Raw genomic sequence first — 18,098 nt, forward strand, 5'->3', positions numbered from 1 at the left:
TTTTGTCACTTGGTTACAGTCTAGCCCCAAACTCACTTTAGAGTTCTAAGAGGAACTCAGAACATCAAAACAGTGGTGTTTTCCCTGGTTGACCAATGGGGGAAAAATAGGGGAAAGAAAAAAGATAAAAAATGGAAAAAAGAAAAAAATTAAAAGGCGACCATAACCTTTTTGAGCAGACTTCTAATATATGTCCTAGAACAGTGCATTCATGAAAAGCTCTTAAGCACTATAACACCCTTTAACTGCTGAAACAAAACTTTGATGCTTGCTTCCAGCATGACAAGTAAGTAAGCAAAGGCAACTGCTAGAGAACTTTTCCCACACAAGTGAAATCTCCAAATTTCTAAAGTCACTCCAAACTTGTAATAAGCTAATGCTGGCTGACAAGTCTGACTGGATCACTGCACATCTGTCATTACTATTCACTGTAGAAATACAGGAAGGAGAAAATTATCTTGCTGGTCAGATAAGAGCTTTAGTTAACCAGTTAACTAACTAAAATAGCCCAATTCCTACAATTTTTGCATCTTACTGTTATTTTTCTAAGCTTCAGAAATGAAAACGGATTTGCAAGATACTCTGAACTTGGAAATTTGGTGACAAAGTAAATTCTACAATTGTTCTTAAAGTATAATTTCCTGCATTTTTAAACAGAATCAGAGAGAAACCTGAGAATCAGAGAACGCAGTTGCAGCTGCTAAATATGGCAGCATCATATGGGAAAAGTAGTTTATTAGACTGGCAGACCCCAATTTATTTAGAGCTTTGCAAATCCATTTCTAACTTTAACTCCAAATGAAAATCACAAGTCTGTTAAAAGAGATATCCAAGTATTGATGTCACATGCTCTCGACAGATATTGTACCTCAGCAAGATGCTGAAGAAAAATAAACAAGCCCACGGCAGTCTGCATTCATTTCAGTTTCCAATTAGGTTTTAAACATTGCTTTGTGCAGAGTGGATTACAATAGTTTACTTTTAAGGCAAAAAAGTTAATGAATGGATTTACAGGGCCTAAAATCCAAAAGAGAAGATACAGCAGAACACTACATAAAGAAGACAGAAGCTAATGTGACTGACTGTATAACAGTCTGAAAACAGCTTGTGCTATTAAAGTTTTGAGTCTGCGTATCAAACTTAAGATCAGTTTGGCCAATATTACTCACTCCTGTAACAAAACTAAGAACTACCAAAAAGTAACTCCATCCATTTCAATGGGGTGTCAGTATTGATCATGAGCAACAGCAGCTCTTCAGCTTGCTGCTAGCTCAAACACACCATATCTGTGCACCCAGGATGACTAAGACCAGATAGACTTGGATTTACTAAATCAGACACAGTATTCCATACTCACTTTCTTCAGGGTCTTCACTGGTTTGAGAGTTACTGGGTAGAGCCTGAACAGCAGCGCGCGATTCAGGTGTTGATTCAATGGGTCCTATTCTATTGTCCCTTTGTTGCTGCCATTCCTGACTAAAGCCACCATCATCTGCTTCAGGATCTTCATTCCGAGTCTGGTTTGCTGGAGCTCAAAGGAAGAAAAGCATTTAAGATCTACTTCAAAAATGTACCTTCTAAAACATGACAATCTCTCTACATGTAAGATCACAGAAGAATGAGGAAAAATGAGCTATTCCACAATATTTGTCAACATTTAACACTGGCATACATCATTACAAGACATTCTCACTTTGGATCTTAATACTTAGTTGAACAAACAGAACTTAATGTGCACTTATCAGTCATAGCACCTACACATTGCACTCAAGTCTTAGTATTCAGGAGTACTTCAATGTAATGATGCAGAAGTTCAGTGGTGATCTAATTTAAAGATCACAGTCTAAGGAATAAACTCTCATCTAATATTTCATTAGCTCCTTTAGTCAATATTGACAGCTTATTTTTCCAGTAAAACAGAAAACTTTACTGAAAGTTACATATACATACATCTCTTCAAACACAATAAATTTAGAAACTCTGCTCTGCTTTAATAATGCCTTTAAACAAACAAACACCAGGTTTTTAAACACTTGCTACATATCCAAGAGGGCTACAGGCATTTCTGTTTAATATAAAAAGAAATGAGTTAGCATCATACTATATCATCCCAATTTGACAAGCAATTGTGCTCAGTCAATAGTTGTCTAGCAAGAGCCAAATCTTCACCAACATCCCGGACACCAGAAAAATGAATGCAGTCACATTAACTGCAAAACAAGTGAGCCGTTTTTGAAGTCTTCACAGATTCATCATTCCTTTCACTCTTCTACAGTAACCGGGAAACTGAAAAACAATTCTCTATAAACACGTATTCCAATAAAACGACAACTATAATGGCCTGTCAAATCAAAACTCACCTTGTTTATAGTAAGTGGAATTTTTGGAAGCTTTCCGCTGGGCTTCTGGATCTTCCTCAGCCATGTTCACTAGCCATATCATTGTTGCTATTAAAAAAACAAACCCAAAACAGCATAGCTAATCACATCCTCAGGTGTATGCAATTCTTAGATAGTGTGGGCATCAATCCATTTCTTTTGATACAGCTATCTTTTGCAAAAGGCAATTCTATTCTCATTAAAGCACAGAAACACATAGAAATATCTAGAAGACAGCCATTACCAGCTACAACAAAATTTGGTGAACAGAAGTTTTATTCTTACTAGATGTTAAAAAACCTGAAACAGCTGTTGCCAGAGGAATTACTTAGATATGAGACCCACTCTGAAAATCTCAATCAATAATTTCTTTGCTTTTTTCCACTAATCAGTTTTTTTATCTGCAAGTAAAAGGGTCTATTAAGACTAGTACTGAGGTAACTTCAATTCAGAGCCAGCACCTGCATTAAAACTAACTGATCTTTGCCCCCCCATTATAAAAAATTCTCCAGTCTGGAGGTAATGAAATGCTGTCAACACTCAGATGCTGTGTTTTAATTCAAGTTTGTGGTTTATCAGCATTAATCTCTCCTCTCACAGAACGGAACAACAGTCAACTATAAGCAGTATCAGTAAAACACAGCAAGAGAGTGACAGATACAGAAACCTTCTCCACTGTAAACTTGTCCCTGAAGCAGCCAGTCAGTCTTGCAACAATTCCTGCTTTACAGGCATAATGATTTATGATTAACCTTTTTCACTGTCTATCCATATGACTACAACTGGCAACGTGAAACTTCAGAAACAGTGGAATTATCTACAAATTGATACACAGGTCATGACAGCAATTTGCATTCAGTAGGTTGTTTTTCACAACTACAGGGAGAAACAACAAATCAGAAAAGACAAGCTCTGGAGAAAATAGTTCTCTAAACAAAGCTCTTCCTGGCAATTTCTCCCTTTCCTTCCAATAACACACAGGTTATTTAAGCACTGAAAGCTGATAAATATTTTCTAAAAACAAACACTCCCTTTGAATAGGCTTGATTCAGAGCCTAATGACATACTATTTTGGCCAAAACAAGGTGTATTATTTTCCTGCTCATATTTTGTAATAAAACATGCTGGTTTTCATCTTGAAAGACCTTAGCCAGATCATGTTCCACATTTTTGAGTCAACAATGAAAGGAAAGCTGTGGCCTATGTAAACAGGCTAAGATTTCCAGCTGATAAGAATCACATTAAAACAGAGAAAAATGAGAATAATCACTTCAGCTGAGTGAGGGATTGTAAGTAATCAATGTAAGTATCTAGTGAAACACACTTACAGGAGTAAATAAGTGCTGGGAAAAGAGTTTCATTTCTCTCTTGAGCTGTTTCCACTAGCATACGAAGAGGACCTTTAGGACATAGGACAGCAACCAAATCTGGAAGGAAGAGCGAACAGATTTTGCGTCACTCTACACATACTTTTAAGAAGGTTTCTCTGCAACACTTGCAGAGACTGGTAATAAGATAAAATGCTATCATGAACATACCCTTCTGAGAGCGCTATTGGCCGCAAATCAGTATCCTACAGGAATACTTTCTAATATTCTCAGTTGCACAACCTATTCTACCTATTACTGTCATACGTACACAAATTTAGAAAAATGTGACATTCCTCACATAAGATATTATGCAACTCCAAATGTATCTGCCTCTGCATGTTGATTTGCAAATTGAAAGCAAATAATTCACAAAAGCTACTGTCTTGGAAATATCCAAGCTTGCTTTATATGATCGAAGATTTTCTTAACCCTAGTTTAATGCTAAAACAAACTGTAAAACAACAAGTGAGCCTTACATAACTTCTATGAAGTACACGACTGCCAATTTATTCTCACTTAAAGAGAAAAAAAGTGTTTATGCAGATGAATAGGCAAAACAAACAGGTTTATTAAGCATTGTGGAAAACTGCTGTGTTTGCGTAGACTTGAGAGGTGTTCAAAGCACATTTAACATAAAACAGTAGCGTTTTGTTGCTTCCCTTAATTCTTGTTCATGGGACAGTATATGAGACTGGGTGAACAAGTAAAAATTAACTGAAAAGCAATCATTGACAAAATAGGATGACTGTGCAACTTAACCAAACTGTGCAACAAACCAAAGCACAGCACTAAGAAAAACTATCTATTAATGCTCCATTTGCTTTCTTACCTGAACGCTGATGGTTTGTTAATTAAATCTGAAACTCCACAACCAACCTCAGCTACTTTTCCTTTGTCTCCCATATTTGGACAGAAAGCTGTAACATTTACATATTAACTTTGCTACTACCATTTGCAGATGTTCGCTCACTGTATGTCTTTAAATTCACTTGAAACGAATTATGACATAAAGTAACAGCTTGCTTGTCAGGAGCTGTACCTTGCACAGAGCAGTCCTACACCTAAGCTAACTGCCCTATCACCACTGCTGGTCCCACTCAAGTAAAGAATTCTTGCGGGGGGTCCCAGGCTTTGAAACTTACCTCCTCTTTACTCAACACAACAAAATTGCGGACTTAGAAGATGATCTAAAGAGTAATTTTGTTTTGTAATCCCTGAATGAAGGATGAATGCTTGGAATATTCAGATCTGTTCCAGTTATATAAGAAGTGGAAGCGGGGAAGGCATGATTTTCTTAAGATCTATGAGAATATGCTCAAGGGACATTCTCCCTCCATCTGCAGGAAGAAGACACCTAAGGAGTGCACTGACCTACTAGAGCTAATCACATCTTATTAATCCCTGCACTTCTAGAACTGGACAGATTTTCAGTGTTTACCATTATCAGTGACTTTGAGAGTACACGTTCATCACACTTGCACGCTTCCAAAAAAAAAAAAAATCAAGTTACGACCACATCTTCATGAATACTCTTAGCTGAAATGTTTTTATCATGTTTAAGTAAATGGACTTGAGTCTTGCCTGGGAACTAAACCAGTATCTGAGATATAGAGTGATCTTACCAAAAGTGCCCACTGCCCTCTAAAGCTTTATGAAAAAACTACATCTAGGTATCTCAGTCATCATTACGAAGAAGCATACTATGCAATAATTAAAATGAATTTTCTTTTTATTTAAAAAAAAAAAATCAAGGAAATTTGTTCTCATAACTACACCCTTCTCAATGTAAAATGATTTTGAATAGTGGAAACTACCTTGCTTCCCTCTCACTGCATTATTAGAAACAACACCCAGATCTATGCTTATGTTCACAAAACTGAGCAACTTGTAGATTGGGCAGACTGCATCCAAACAAAAAGCTCCTAAATTCTGAACGTACAGCAGTTTCTAAAGATTCTTGGGGCAAATGAGAAACCAAAAGCTCCCACCTTCACAGAAGAGATCAAAATGGCAATACAGGCCTCTTATTTCTTCCTCCCTTGAATTAGTTCAATTTTCCTTCCCAAAGAGTCTACAAAGTCCAGAAAACATGAAGGAAGATGGCAACACACAGTCACACAAACCCTTAGCTGCAGGGAAGTGATCTCTGTTTAGACCATGATCTTATTTCTGAAGTCTGTAACCACTGTATCTGCTACATTGGATGATACTCCCTCCTAGCCCTAAACTACTTTTTTGTTTAAGGTCTAGCCAGACAAATGGAAAACAAAAAGTCAAGGAATAGAAGGAATTCCCACCATAATTATGCTTTGCCTCAGACCCTACCATATACTGAAATGACAGCCAGGATAAGCCATGCAGTCCACTCAGGAAGGTATTTAATGAAGACCAAGGCCATGAGAGCGCTTATCATAATAAGATATGCCTGCTGGAGCCGAAGAGGACCTTTCCAATGAATACAAATCATTCCCACAACACCGAAGTTCCAGATGATGAGTGCCACCGTAATGTAGTCCATAGCAACATTATATGTCTTAAAAACCTCACTAAAAAAAAAACAGAAAAAATATGGTTTGCATTTGCTTAAAACAATGGAAAAAAGTTACAGGTGCAAGCTTCAGAATTTTTATTTTTTTTAATTTTCATATTCAGTGTAGTGGCACCAATGTAAAATTCTGTCTCTAAATAGTACTCAGCTATTTTTCACAAAGGGGATAATTTTACCCGCATTTGTCTCACACCAGCTCTTTCACCTTTCCGAAAATTCTCATTAATGTCCCAGTTCCTCCTCCATCAAGCAGAAATTGAAGGGAAAAGACATCACTGCAAAGCCAGTTATTTTAACTAGGCTCATAATTTTTTTAAATCAGAAGAATAAAAACTACTTCTCTGTCACATCAAATACTATAAACTAATTAAGATCCTCAATAACTAATACACCAAAAGAGACAAAAAGGTTGTCACCAAGTCACAGGTGATTTCCACTAACCTAGGGAAGAAATAGTTGTGACAGCTTTTTGCACATACTCCTGCTACCAACTCATCAAGCCACTATGAACTTTACAACACGCTTAATGCTTTCCTCCAGGCAATTTGTCTTCCCTAGTTGTTAGTCAGCCTATACGGTATTAACAGGATGCCCCTTACACCCATCATGTATAACTGGCCTACAAATGCCCTCCTTACTCACTGGACCTCTGCAAAATGAAGTCAACACTCCTGTGAGGCAGCAGGGACAGCTGAAGGAAAGCAGAGGGTCAGGAAAGCCTTCAGTCCCTTGGCTCACACATGCTCATGGAAGAGTGCCAGCTCCAACCCAAACCCAGAGGAAGCAAGCCTAGGAACTTAATTCCAACCAGCCTGCACTGCATTCATAGAATCATAGAATCACCAGGTTGGAAGAGACCCACCGGATCATCGAGTCCAACCATTCCTATCAAACACTAAACCATGCCCCTCAGCACCTCGTCCACTCGTCCCTTAAACACCTCCAGGGAAGGTGAATCAACCACCTCCCTGAGCAGCCTCTGCCAGTGCCCAATGACACTTTCCATGAAAAATATTTTCCTAATGTCCAGCCTAAATCTCCCCTGGCGGAGCTTGAGGCCATTTCCTCTTGTCCTGTCCCCTGTCACTTGGGAGAAGAGGCAAGCACCCTCCCCTTTACAACCTCCTTTCAGGTATTTGTAGAGAGCAATGAGGTCTCCCCTCAGCCTCCTCTTCTCCAGGCTAAACAACCCCAGCTCTCTCAGCCGCTCCTCATAAGGCCTGTTCTCCAGCCCCTTCACCAGCTTTGTTGCTCTCCTCTGGACTCTCTCCAGAGCCTCAACATCCTTCTTGTGGTGAGGGGCCCAGAACTGAACACAGTATTCGAGGAGCGGTCTCACCAGTGCCGAGTACAGAGGGAGAATAACCTCCCTGGACCTGCTGGTCACACCGTTTCTGATACAAGCCAAGATGCCATTGGCCTTCTTGGCCCCCTGGGCACACTGCTGGCTTATGTTCAGTCGGCTGTCAACCAACACCTCCAGCTCCCTCTCCTCCGGGCAGCTTTCTAGACAGACTTCTCCTAGTCTGTAGCACTGCATAGGGTTGTTGTGCCCCAAGCGCAGGACACGGCATTCAGCCTTGTTAAACCTCGTGCCACTGGACTCTGCCCAGAGGTCCAGCCTGTTCAGATCCCTTTGCAGACCCTCCCTACCCTCCAGCAGATCAACGCTTCCACCCAGCTTAGTGTCGTCAGGTTAGTTTGGCAAGACCTGCCTTTTGTGAACCCATGTTGACTGGGCCTGATCACCCTGTTCTCTTGCATGTGCTTCATGATAGCACTCAAGACCACCTGCTCCATGACTTTCCCTGGCACTGAGGTCAGACTGATGGGCCTGTAGTTCCCTGGATCCTCCCTGCGACCCTTCTTGTAGATGGGCACAACATCAGCCAGCCTCCAGTCCAGTGGAACTTCCACAGTCTTCCAGGACTGTTGGAAGATGATGGAAAGGGGTTTGGCCAGCACATCCGCCAGCTCCTTCAATACCCTTGGGTGAATCTTCAATACCCTTGGGTGAATGCAGCACATATTGCCCTGTATTTCAAGAATCATTATTACGGCTACAGAAAATACTGACCAAAAAAAGCATCACAGATCACATTTGGCAAAAATTAGTGACTGAAGGAACACCATTTTCTCCGCCTAGAGACCAAATCAAATAGGCTTCTTCAAAGAGAAGTGTATCTGTCATCAACTGGTACAAAAATAACACACTCTAGAGTAATTTCCTGGCCAACCTCTGGTTACAAACCCTGGTTAGGTTGCTCATTTTAAAGAATACTGAGTTTTATGTACAACTTCTCTTGATGTTGGGATAAAGGCATGCTTCTGAATTTGAAAAGAAAAACACCAAATACATTCTGGTGAGAGAGCAGATTCTTTTCAACTAATTCTTTTCTGCCACTCCCACACGACCCACCTTTGCATATACAGCCCACCACCAAGGCCATGATGTAAACAACTGCCCTTGAATCCTATGCCTACGGAACAGTTAGTTGTCAGAAGTTAGACTAACAGAATAAGCTACCCCATGGAAGATGGCTTATTCTGGTAATGCATACATGAGGGACAGCTCCTGTACGATACCAGATTCACTATAAACCCATAAATCTCTCTTTTATGTCTACTCTATGAACTTATATGAACCCCTAAATTTCATTGCAATAGCTTACTCACTATAATTCTTGATTAAGATTCAAGGCCTTGTTCTAAAATAAATACAAACACAAATGACGAACAAAACCAAGCATATCAATGCTTTAGTTCACTTACCCCAGATAGATGAACGAGAAAAAGAAAAGCAGCAAAAGAGAAGAAATTATAAGCCAACCGTGGATCACCTGGAAAAAAGATTTCAATACAGATTTTTTTTTTTTTTTAGATTTAACATTTTAAATTTAATATCTACTTGAAAATGCTTTTAAGGTTATTTTCCTTTTTGATTAAAACAAGAAAATGATACTCGGATATCTCTCTATGATTGTTGCCTAATTCATATTTAGTCTGTACATATTATTGTATTTTAATTTACACCTAAGAATTCTAAGTGCTTTGTGGTGTTTCAGTAGAGATTCTGTGCAATGAACACCGTTTGTGTAATTTCAGGCCATTCTGATAAGAGGGGCATTCTAATGTAGCAGAAGCATCCAGCATTAACATAGATGGAAAACACGATTCATTTTTCTCCAATTAAAAAGCCTGCTCCAATTCCACACAATTTTCAGAATACTGTTACAGAATTAACTGCTGGAACATAGAAAAACCTTCACTAGTCATCGGCTGAAATTCAGAATTACCAGGTCATCGATGAACAACTATATAAGGATTTCTACATTTTCTATCAATAACTGATATATGCAATCCCTAATTTTGACATGAGAGCAGATATACACCCTCAATAATTTAATAAAAAACAGTTCAGGGTTGTACTCAGCAGGGCGACACATAAATTAAAACTTGGAAATGTCAGGGGCTTACACTTTGCACTAATGAAAGTGTATACCACTCTTGTATATTACTGTGGAAAAATTAAAAATTAAGAATGAAGAAGCCTATAACTTTGGTAATCCCTGAACTAGAGAATGAAACATATTTGATGAATTCCCAACACAGACTCTTGTATATAAAACTGGACCCAACATTGCAAGTAGATAACCAGTCAGAAGCAAGAGTCCGAAATTTCAAGTTGCATAAGAAATCCTGCTTTGAATAGATATGCTTAATCAAAATTAACTGGTTAAATTAGCTCTGTATGTACACCAGATCAAAGTATTCAGAAGCTGTTTAGAAACTGTGTTATTTTTCTTTTTCTGAAAGGTTATTTAGTAGAATGCATCTTACTTTTTTTTTTAATATTTTGCAAAAGTGAATTTAAACACACAAAGACTAAAAGAACCATATTTATGTGAGGCAACCTGGACTTTCTGGTAAATTAAAAATCTAGTTATTGCAGTTAGTATTTTAGTACATGTAGTCTAATCCCAATTTTTTCATAAGCACTTTTAAAATGATCAGTGATTTTTTAAATGCTTATTCTCCTCCTTCGCACCGTCTTTCAAAACAGGTTCAAATCTAACCTTCAACCTAATAGAAACTGTCATTTTACTTGTTAATCTAAGAGAATGGCTTTCCATATTTGCTAGTGTATTCTCAAAAAGACTTAACGTGTAATAAGCATGGTGCCTGTAAAGACGCCGCAGTAAAACTGTCGAAATATCTGTCTCAGTCTGTCAAACTGTCACCATTCATAGCGAGTTGGGAAAAAAAACCCCACATGTAAAAGGTAAGACTGACAGGTGTCTGAAACAGAACTCAACTTTCAAACGACTTGTAAAGCTATGTATATATCTAATCAGTGACTTCAAGTAATTTTATTTCTCCGTAAAACCAGTTGAAAGCACATTAAAAAAATGGCAAAGCAAGCTGTGTCATTTCTTTTAATATTAACTTGACTTCTATCTGTAGCTCTTCTGTTTCTAGCAGAAGCTCTTAAACTTTCTCAGCACTTAAGACCATAATGTGAATACTAGTGCTTCATTCGTGTACAAAGTAAAATGCTAACAACATCAAACACCAAAGCCATAGTCCAGCACACTTTGCATAACTACTGTCAACACTAAAGGAGGTAGTTTCAACAGTTGACCTAAGTTGGCATTTTACACAGATGTTCTATTCCCCGTATGAATCTCATTTGCTATAGCATTTTCCAGATCATCAGCCTCTTTTCATACAATTGATTTTTCCAAAGTATTTCTAATAATTTTACCCAGCGATGTCCTAGCAGCATACCATGACAGGTTCGTGCCTTCTAATTAAAATTTCATTCTTCATTTGACAACAGCTTCAACACTAATTGATTGCTGGTACAGAGTTGGCTTTGCCTGCTACAATTTGAATAAAGCCTAACAACTGCAGAACTAAAATGAGCTACAGAAGCCAGATTTTGGTTAGGCAGACTAAACCAATGCAGAATAAAGTCCATTAATATGAAAAGCTAGTCAAATAGAGTCACCTTTGAAGATGCAGTTTCTGGTTAGGAGCTAGAATCAGGACCACAAAACTCTTTACGTACATGAAAAAACACAGGAAACCAACAGCAGGAAAGTTGAAATAGTATTTCCTTTCTTCAAAAGAGTTTTCACATAAAAACTTACAAAGATAAGCAAATTATCACTACCAGTTGGAGGCCTGACATTTTTTCATCATAAGCTCCATCCTCATAATCTAGAATACATTCTACATACAAAACAGCACATAAAATAGAATTCAAGGGACAGGTAATTGTTTTGCAGCATTTCTAAAAATAAGTTAATTATTTTATGCTAATTCAAACAAATAACTACAGGACATTTTTGCCGTCTAATAATTCTAATTTTTTTAATTATTTTTTAATGAGAACATGCAGTACTTTGTAATGTCAAGAGGGAAGCCAGAAAAGTGAAAAATCTTAGTAAAACTAACTGATGCCTTCAGCAGCTGAGGAGAACTGATTAGCTGCCAAGGAACCTAGCCGAAATACGTCAGTTATTTGACTTCATTAGAATGAACAGAACTGGCAGTTTAAACAGAAAATTTTCAGTTCAGATGTAACACCGTTCTGTGATAAAAAAAAGAAGGTCTGTACTTTAACAAAAACACTATTCCAAGCTGTATGCAGTCTCAAAGAAAAATAATTTCCCAGTCATTTCAAAGATATTTTGGAAAAAGAGCCACAAAGACCAGAAACAACTTCCCCTCCTGAAAACAAAATAAAATGGAGCTAAGTTTTGTGCCAGTGCACAGAATCCACTGAGTGTCTTAAATATTGCATGACACGTACAGCCACGCATACATCACGGTGGTGGCAAACTTCTATACTGGGAGCGGGTGAGGAGAGGGGAGCCCTTGAAATGCCCCTGAAGTCCTGAATAGATTTCGAATTGTAGGACCAGGTCTGTACTTTGTAGTTCTTGGCCACAGGAAGATTCCAGTACACGATGCATCTCACAGGAAGAGGAAACAATGCCCTCCTAATTCTAACTGACAAAAGTGTTAGCAGCACTGTTAGCACTGGGCCATTGCCACCCCACTGTGTCAAAGGAACAGCAGCCACAAAATTGAAACGCTGAAATGAATCACCAATTCTACTACTTTTGCTCACTCATCATCAATAACCCTTAATTTTGTTCCATTCTCAATAACCTGTACTAAAGGGTAATCGTGCTAGTTTTATTTAAGTCAATTATATTTATACTCACCTTGTAGCACCTGTATTTGTAAAGCACAACGAGGAGTATGGTCATGACAATGATAACGCTGATCATGATAGCGGCATTGAGAATTGAATTCAGGGCTCTCTGTCCTACTGTCTCTGTCTCTTCTGTGAAAGGAGTGTAGATGCTACAACAACAAAGACTCAGCTGAAATGCCACTGAAAGCACAGATGTTTCTAATACACGAGGCCAACATGAAAATGAAATTGTAGTGATCTTTCCATTCAGAGCTATAAAAGCCACAGCTATTTTCTACTTCAGCAAAATTTGAAAGATGGCATAGTATCTAGGCAAACCTTACTTAAAAAAAAACTGCTTAGAAGACTCATCTTTCCTCCATTCTTAGATTATTAATATTTACTATTGTGTAAAACAAACAAGCCCCAGAACTCCACCCTAATACAACTGCTTACATGCTATAGATCATTAGAATACTACTGCAGCCAGACCTTTATCAGCAGACCACCTAGCAGATTTAGTAGAAAAAGTCCCCCCAGTGATTTCAACAAAGCAAGGTACGGGCTGAACTCTTATTTTCTTAAAGAAATGAAATTAGCTATGGGAAAAAAAAACCCGCCACTTAATTATGGAGGAGGCAGGAGAAAACACAACAAATAAAATCTCAACAAAAATAATTCTTCGATAAACAACTTCGATTGTGGAAAAATAACTTAGTCTTTTATAACATGCTTATACAAATATTTCCAAGCCAAACACACTTTGATCAGCATTCAGTGAAATTGCTTTCTTTTGGCCACATTAATATTTTGCAAAAGTAAAATAACTCTATACAGGAAACCTGCCATTAAAGTTTCTGTAACTGTACCGTAAGTGAACTTCATGGAACAGGCTGCCCAGGGAGGTCGTTGATTCACCTTCCCTAGAGGTGTTTAAGGCACGGGTGGACAAGGTGCTAAGGGGCATGGTTTAGTGTTTGATAGGAATGGTTGGACTCGATGATCCGGTGGGTCTCTTCCAACCTGGTTATTCGATGATTCTATGATTCATAAAGCTGGCTTCCTCTTGCATTTGAATTTCTTTAGCAGACAGCATAAGCAAACCAGAACTTGGCATGGATGTTACTTCATTTAAACGAGTAGGGTTTTTTCCTTTTCCAAAATCTTTGTTTTCTAGCAGAGTACAACTAAAATGGCTTTGGCTCAGTATTGAGTTTATGTTATAAACACCACAGGGCACAACAAAATATTAAAATGAGGACTAGGATTTGAATCAAGCACTAACAACCAAGATATTATCCCAACTGGTCATCAGACAAAAAAAGGCAGTACCAATCAATAGTACCACAAATACAGAGTCTGGTTTCTGGAAGGAATAAAACAGAACTACCTTTGGGCTGGTAGAGGGGAAAAGGGAGGCAAGAGGGAGTTCACTGTTTGAATCAGAATCCTGAAGAAATGGCTATTAAATAAAATTATCTGAGTTCACTGAAAAGACAGGAGAAAAAATTGATACATACAGCTGTCCATCCTTGCGTGTGTAAAAGCTGACAGACTTGATGGTTGCAACAACGACCACCATGCAAAGTGTGACAGGTACAAACAACATAATCACGTGTTTTGCCCCATATTTCAGTGTGAGCTCCTCATCTTCTTCTTCATCTTGTTCCACCACTTGCTGAGTGTTGTTTTGTGGCTGCCCATTAGTCTCAGAATCAGTATTGTCATTTCTTCTGCGCTCACTACTTTCACGGTGATGTCTTTCACTGTTATCATTCTGCAACACATAAAACACAGTCTCCTCATCAACTATCCATAATTATATTCTTGTACACTAAGCTGAAGATGATGCTGAGGGTGAAATATGTGAAGGTAATATTTACTATCAAGAACACTAGTCGCAGCAAGGACAAACAGTATTGACTGACTGCGTCACAAGCTATCAAAAGAACAGCAGCACAGGATTATGTTAGAAGCATTTATATTAAAAAATCAGCAGCACCTGAAGGCAGGATGGTTGCACCTAACAGCCTATGTTGCTTTTCCTTTACACAAAACTGAAAAAGCTGAGAACAGACAGACAGCATTTTCCCTTGGTCCAACCTACAGTGTAGGATGTATGACAGTAGATTACTCATAGCTTGAAAAGAATTAACTATATCTGTTCCTAGAAATAATGACAGACACTATGCCTCTAACACCATGAAAATCCCAAGAAAATATCTACTTTCCTTACCATGTTACTCCCACTACAGTACACTAACTAGAGTATATAATAAAATGAAGTTTTAAGAGGTATTGTATTCTCACATTTTTAGCGAGAAGAATGACAGAGAAACAGTTATCAGACTCAGGTAATTCTCATTCTTCATACTGAGACTCGGTTCCAAAATTTTACTGTGATGAACTAAGTATGCACATTCCTTCTTTCCTTTCCCAAGGCCACTACTGCCACATCCTTTCACTAACATTGAAGAGATTCCACCACTCTCATCCTAGCCTTCCTGATACTGCTAAATGAAACATCACAGGCACAATTCAAACAAAAAGACAGAGGTAAATTTTCAATGGAATTAAGATTAAATCACAAGCAAAACCACAAACTGGAACACCACCTCCTGTCACAAACCTTTTTCACCCTCTCCAAGCAGCCACATCAGCAGGGGGTATTCAACCTTTTACATGCGGTGTACACATACAGAGAACACAATAGGAGAGAGAGCTGTGTTTCAATTGTTCTGGACTACAAGGAAACAAATCCATTTTAAGTTTACCAATCACTCTAAATAATCACTGAAGTGCAACAGTTTATATAGACTACTTTTTCACTGCATTACAACATTCAAAGTTAATGATGTACTGTTTCTATTCCCTCCACTCAAGAGGTTTAACATAGAAGAGATATAACACAAAGATTTTTGATTCCTTAGAAAATTAATCTCGTTTCTTCAGAATGACTTCATTTACAAACAGTTCAGTTTGAGTAAGTGCACTAAAGCAGCTTTAGATTAAAACGTACAACAAACTGAAGGAAGATACCTTTTCTAATAACCTAAGGAATTTCTGCTTAAGTACTCTCTTGCAGGTAATTTTTTCTTAAATATGCAATGTTAAAATCTCATTACTTGTTCTTAACATTATTTTCAAACATCAGTTCTGACTTGCATCGCTAAATCATTGCAGTGTTTTGATAAAACAATAACTAGTAGTTTTGGAGTTTCTTTATACAGAATTATCCCAGTCCCACCCTCGGAAATGACAGAATGTTAAGAATACACCCAGGAACTCAAAAGCACCTAAGTGACTAAGGCATACAAGTCCCTGGACTTTGACCAGCAAACACTGACACTGCTAAAATCTTGGTTGAAGCTTTACAACTTCCTCAACTCATGAAAAGTTTTTTACAAAACATTACAAAGTAACAATACATATCAAATAGTTTGCCTATTTACTCCTTTTTCCTAGTATGGTCAGGATCAAACTCAGCAGGGTTTCAAGAACTGTCCTCTAAGAAAATTTGCTTTATTTTTCAAAAAGGAAACTGAATACGGGGAGAGTAGGAATCTAGAACTGTCCTCATTAAACAATTAAAACTAGCAGGTAAAGAGATTTTTAGCATTAAGGTTTTTAACATTCATCTGCGTTTAGTATTATTAACTTAAACCACATCCTGAAATTATCTTAGTTTCCATATTATTTCTTATTAAATGAAAGATTTATGATGAATTATGTGGCATTTTGCATAAAGTCCTCACATACAACTACTGAAAATCAGATAGAAAACAGGAATACGGGGAAAATGTAAATGGATGCTTAATTATTCTTGAATGTCGGTTGCCAACTGAATCTCTTTCTGTACAAATTATAGCTCAAATGGAGTATTTTCCCTGTCAAAGTGAAAAATGTTACATTTCTCTCAGTCTACAACAAGAAAACATAAAGCCCACCTGTCTAAATAAACCGCTGAAGATGATCATAAGTTACACTACACAAAACAGACCTAGTCTCTGGGTTTCTGCACACTTTCTATGCTGTAATAGCAGTTCTGCATGAGGGCGCACTTACCTTTGGCATTTAAATATAAAAAGTAAAATAAAAATCTACAGCTTTGTGAATAAATACAAAAACAGTCAAAGGAAAAGTCTGATTAGCTAGCACACCACTAGAAAACTTGAAAAACTAAACACATAGAGAAAAACTGAATAAATCACACCAATATGTGCCACTGAATTCCCTTCACTAGCTAGGACCGACACAATCGCAAAACACCTTTACATATTAAAACACAGCGCATGACAAACAGGTCAGCATCAAAAGAGTTAAGAGTTATTCTCTCATTCACTGTTAAAACTAGAAAAAAAGTCATCATTTCAGGCTGCTGTAGATAAATGTGACATGTGCGTGCCCCACTGCTTAAAAGAACAAAGTGCACTCATATCCTACCTGGTAAGTATTAAACAGAGCAGAGGCCATGGACTCCTGCTGAAGTGGAAGCAAAGGAACAGACTCTTCGCTTTCCTCAGACATAGTTAAAAGTGAAAATTCTGAAGCTAAAAAGCAACACCTGTTGTAATACTGTAAGCAAATGTAAGTTACCAACTACGGCTTTCAGGTGAACAAACAAAAGCAAGCGATAGCGTTTTCCTATCAGGAAAATAGTTAATAGCAAACCTACAGCAACGCCCTTGAACCAAGAGATAAAAAGCTAACATATTTGATAAAAACTTTTTATTTATTAAACCAGATTCATACACCAGAAGTAGACCTCCTTGCCTGACAGCAGACCGAGATTTCATTAGCTCTCACACATACCATTTACAATTAAGGGTTATAATACAATGACAGATATTTAAGACTGGGCTGAACTTTTGGTGCATGACAAGAAGAAAAGATGGCAAATTATAGTACTTAATGATTTTACACACTGACTGTTAGCCACAGAGGCTAGTTATACTTAAGCAGGAAAGGATTTTTGTATGTATATACAAAAAGCAAGCAGATGTGTGGAGAAAACCAGATACAACTAAGTACTGAAACTACACTAAAGAAAAAGCATAAGTAGTAGTAATCCATCAATACCGGCCATTAGTGGAATAGTCCCGTAGTAAACAGAACCATCCCTCCTCCATTACTGAGACAAGACATCAAGAAGTTATCCAAAAGGATGGTGGGCCAAAGCTTATCACTGAGCTCTGCCTCTTTACTCAGGCAGAATTGTTCAATAAAAGCTAATCTCTCACCTGTCCAAGATGAAAAGAAACCTTATTACTCCCTCTGAAGTAAAAGCACAAAGGACACAGTAAGGAAGTTTCCACTTCTATTTACAGTTTCCATAATCAGTAAGGGCAGACTGACTTCTTAATTTAAAAATAAGTTTTCAAACTTTTTATATTTTTACTGAGGAAGGAGGATGCTGATCTGAGATAGACAAGGATTTTCCAAAATTCTTCTTAAACAATTGCATAGAAGAGTTAGATCAGGGATCAAAACATTCTCTTTAATTACTGCCATAAACACGGCTACAATTGGCCCAGCCTTACTTACAAGAGCATTTCCGTGTCACAATGAAACCTGAAATTCAAGAGCTGTAGCAG

At 37.8% G+C, this 18,098-nt stretch overlaps 1 protein-coding gene across 6 annotated transcripts in view; it reads right to left on the minus strand.

Moving 5' to 3' along the window:
- The window catches only part of PSEN1 (presenilin 1), a 175,169-nt gene that overhangs the window by 154,123 nt on the left and 2,948 nt on the right, over positions 1 to 18,098 (minus strand). For 2 of the 6 annotated variants that reach the window (XR_011337534.1, XM_069858292.1), the window contains exons 3-9: positions 14,025 to 14,281; positions 12,533 to 12,674; positions 9,069 to 9,136; positions 6,074 to 6,294; positions 3,707 to 3,805; positions 2,361 to 2,447; positions 1,358 to 1,531 (exon numbers count right to left, since the gene is read on the minus strand). Coding sequence is in view for 5 of the 6 variants with exons in the window: in XM_069858292.1 (XP_069714393.1) it covers positions 1,358 to 1,531; positions 2,361 to 2,447; positions 3,707 to 3,805; positions 6,074 to 6,294; positions 9,069 to 9,136; positions 12,533 to 12,674; positions 14,025 to 14,281 (1,048 nt within the window). In the remaining variant the exon portion in view is untranslated. Of the gene's footprint in view, positions 1 to 1,357; positions 1,532 to 2,360; positions 2,448 to 3,706; positions 3,806 to 6,073; positions 6,295 to 9,068; positions 9,137 to 12,532; positions 12,675 to 14,024; positions 14,282 to 16,947; positions 17,069 to 18,098 lie in introns of all 6 variants that reach the window. The other 4 variants (XM_069858297.1, XM_069858294.1, XM_069858295.1 and 1 more) reach the window with 4 other exon arrangements.

Source organism: Phaenicophaeus curvirostris, chromosome 5 (assembly GCF_032191515.1).
Source record: "Phaenicophaeus curvirostris isolate KB17595 chromosome 5, BPBGC_Pcur_1.0, whole genome shotgun sequence".
In the NCBI taxonomy this organism is placed as follows: domain Eukaryota; kingdom Metazoa; phylum Chordata; class Aves; order Cuculiformes; family Cuculidae; genus Phaenicophaeus; species Phaenicophaeus curvirostris.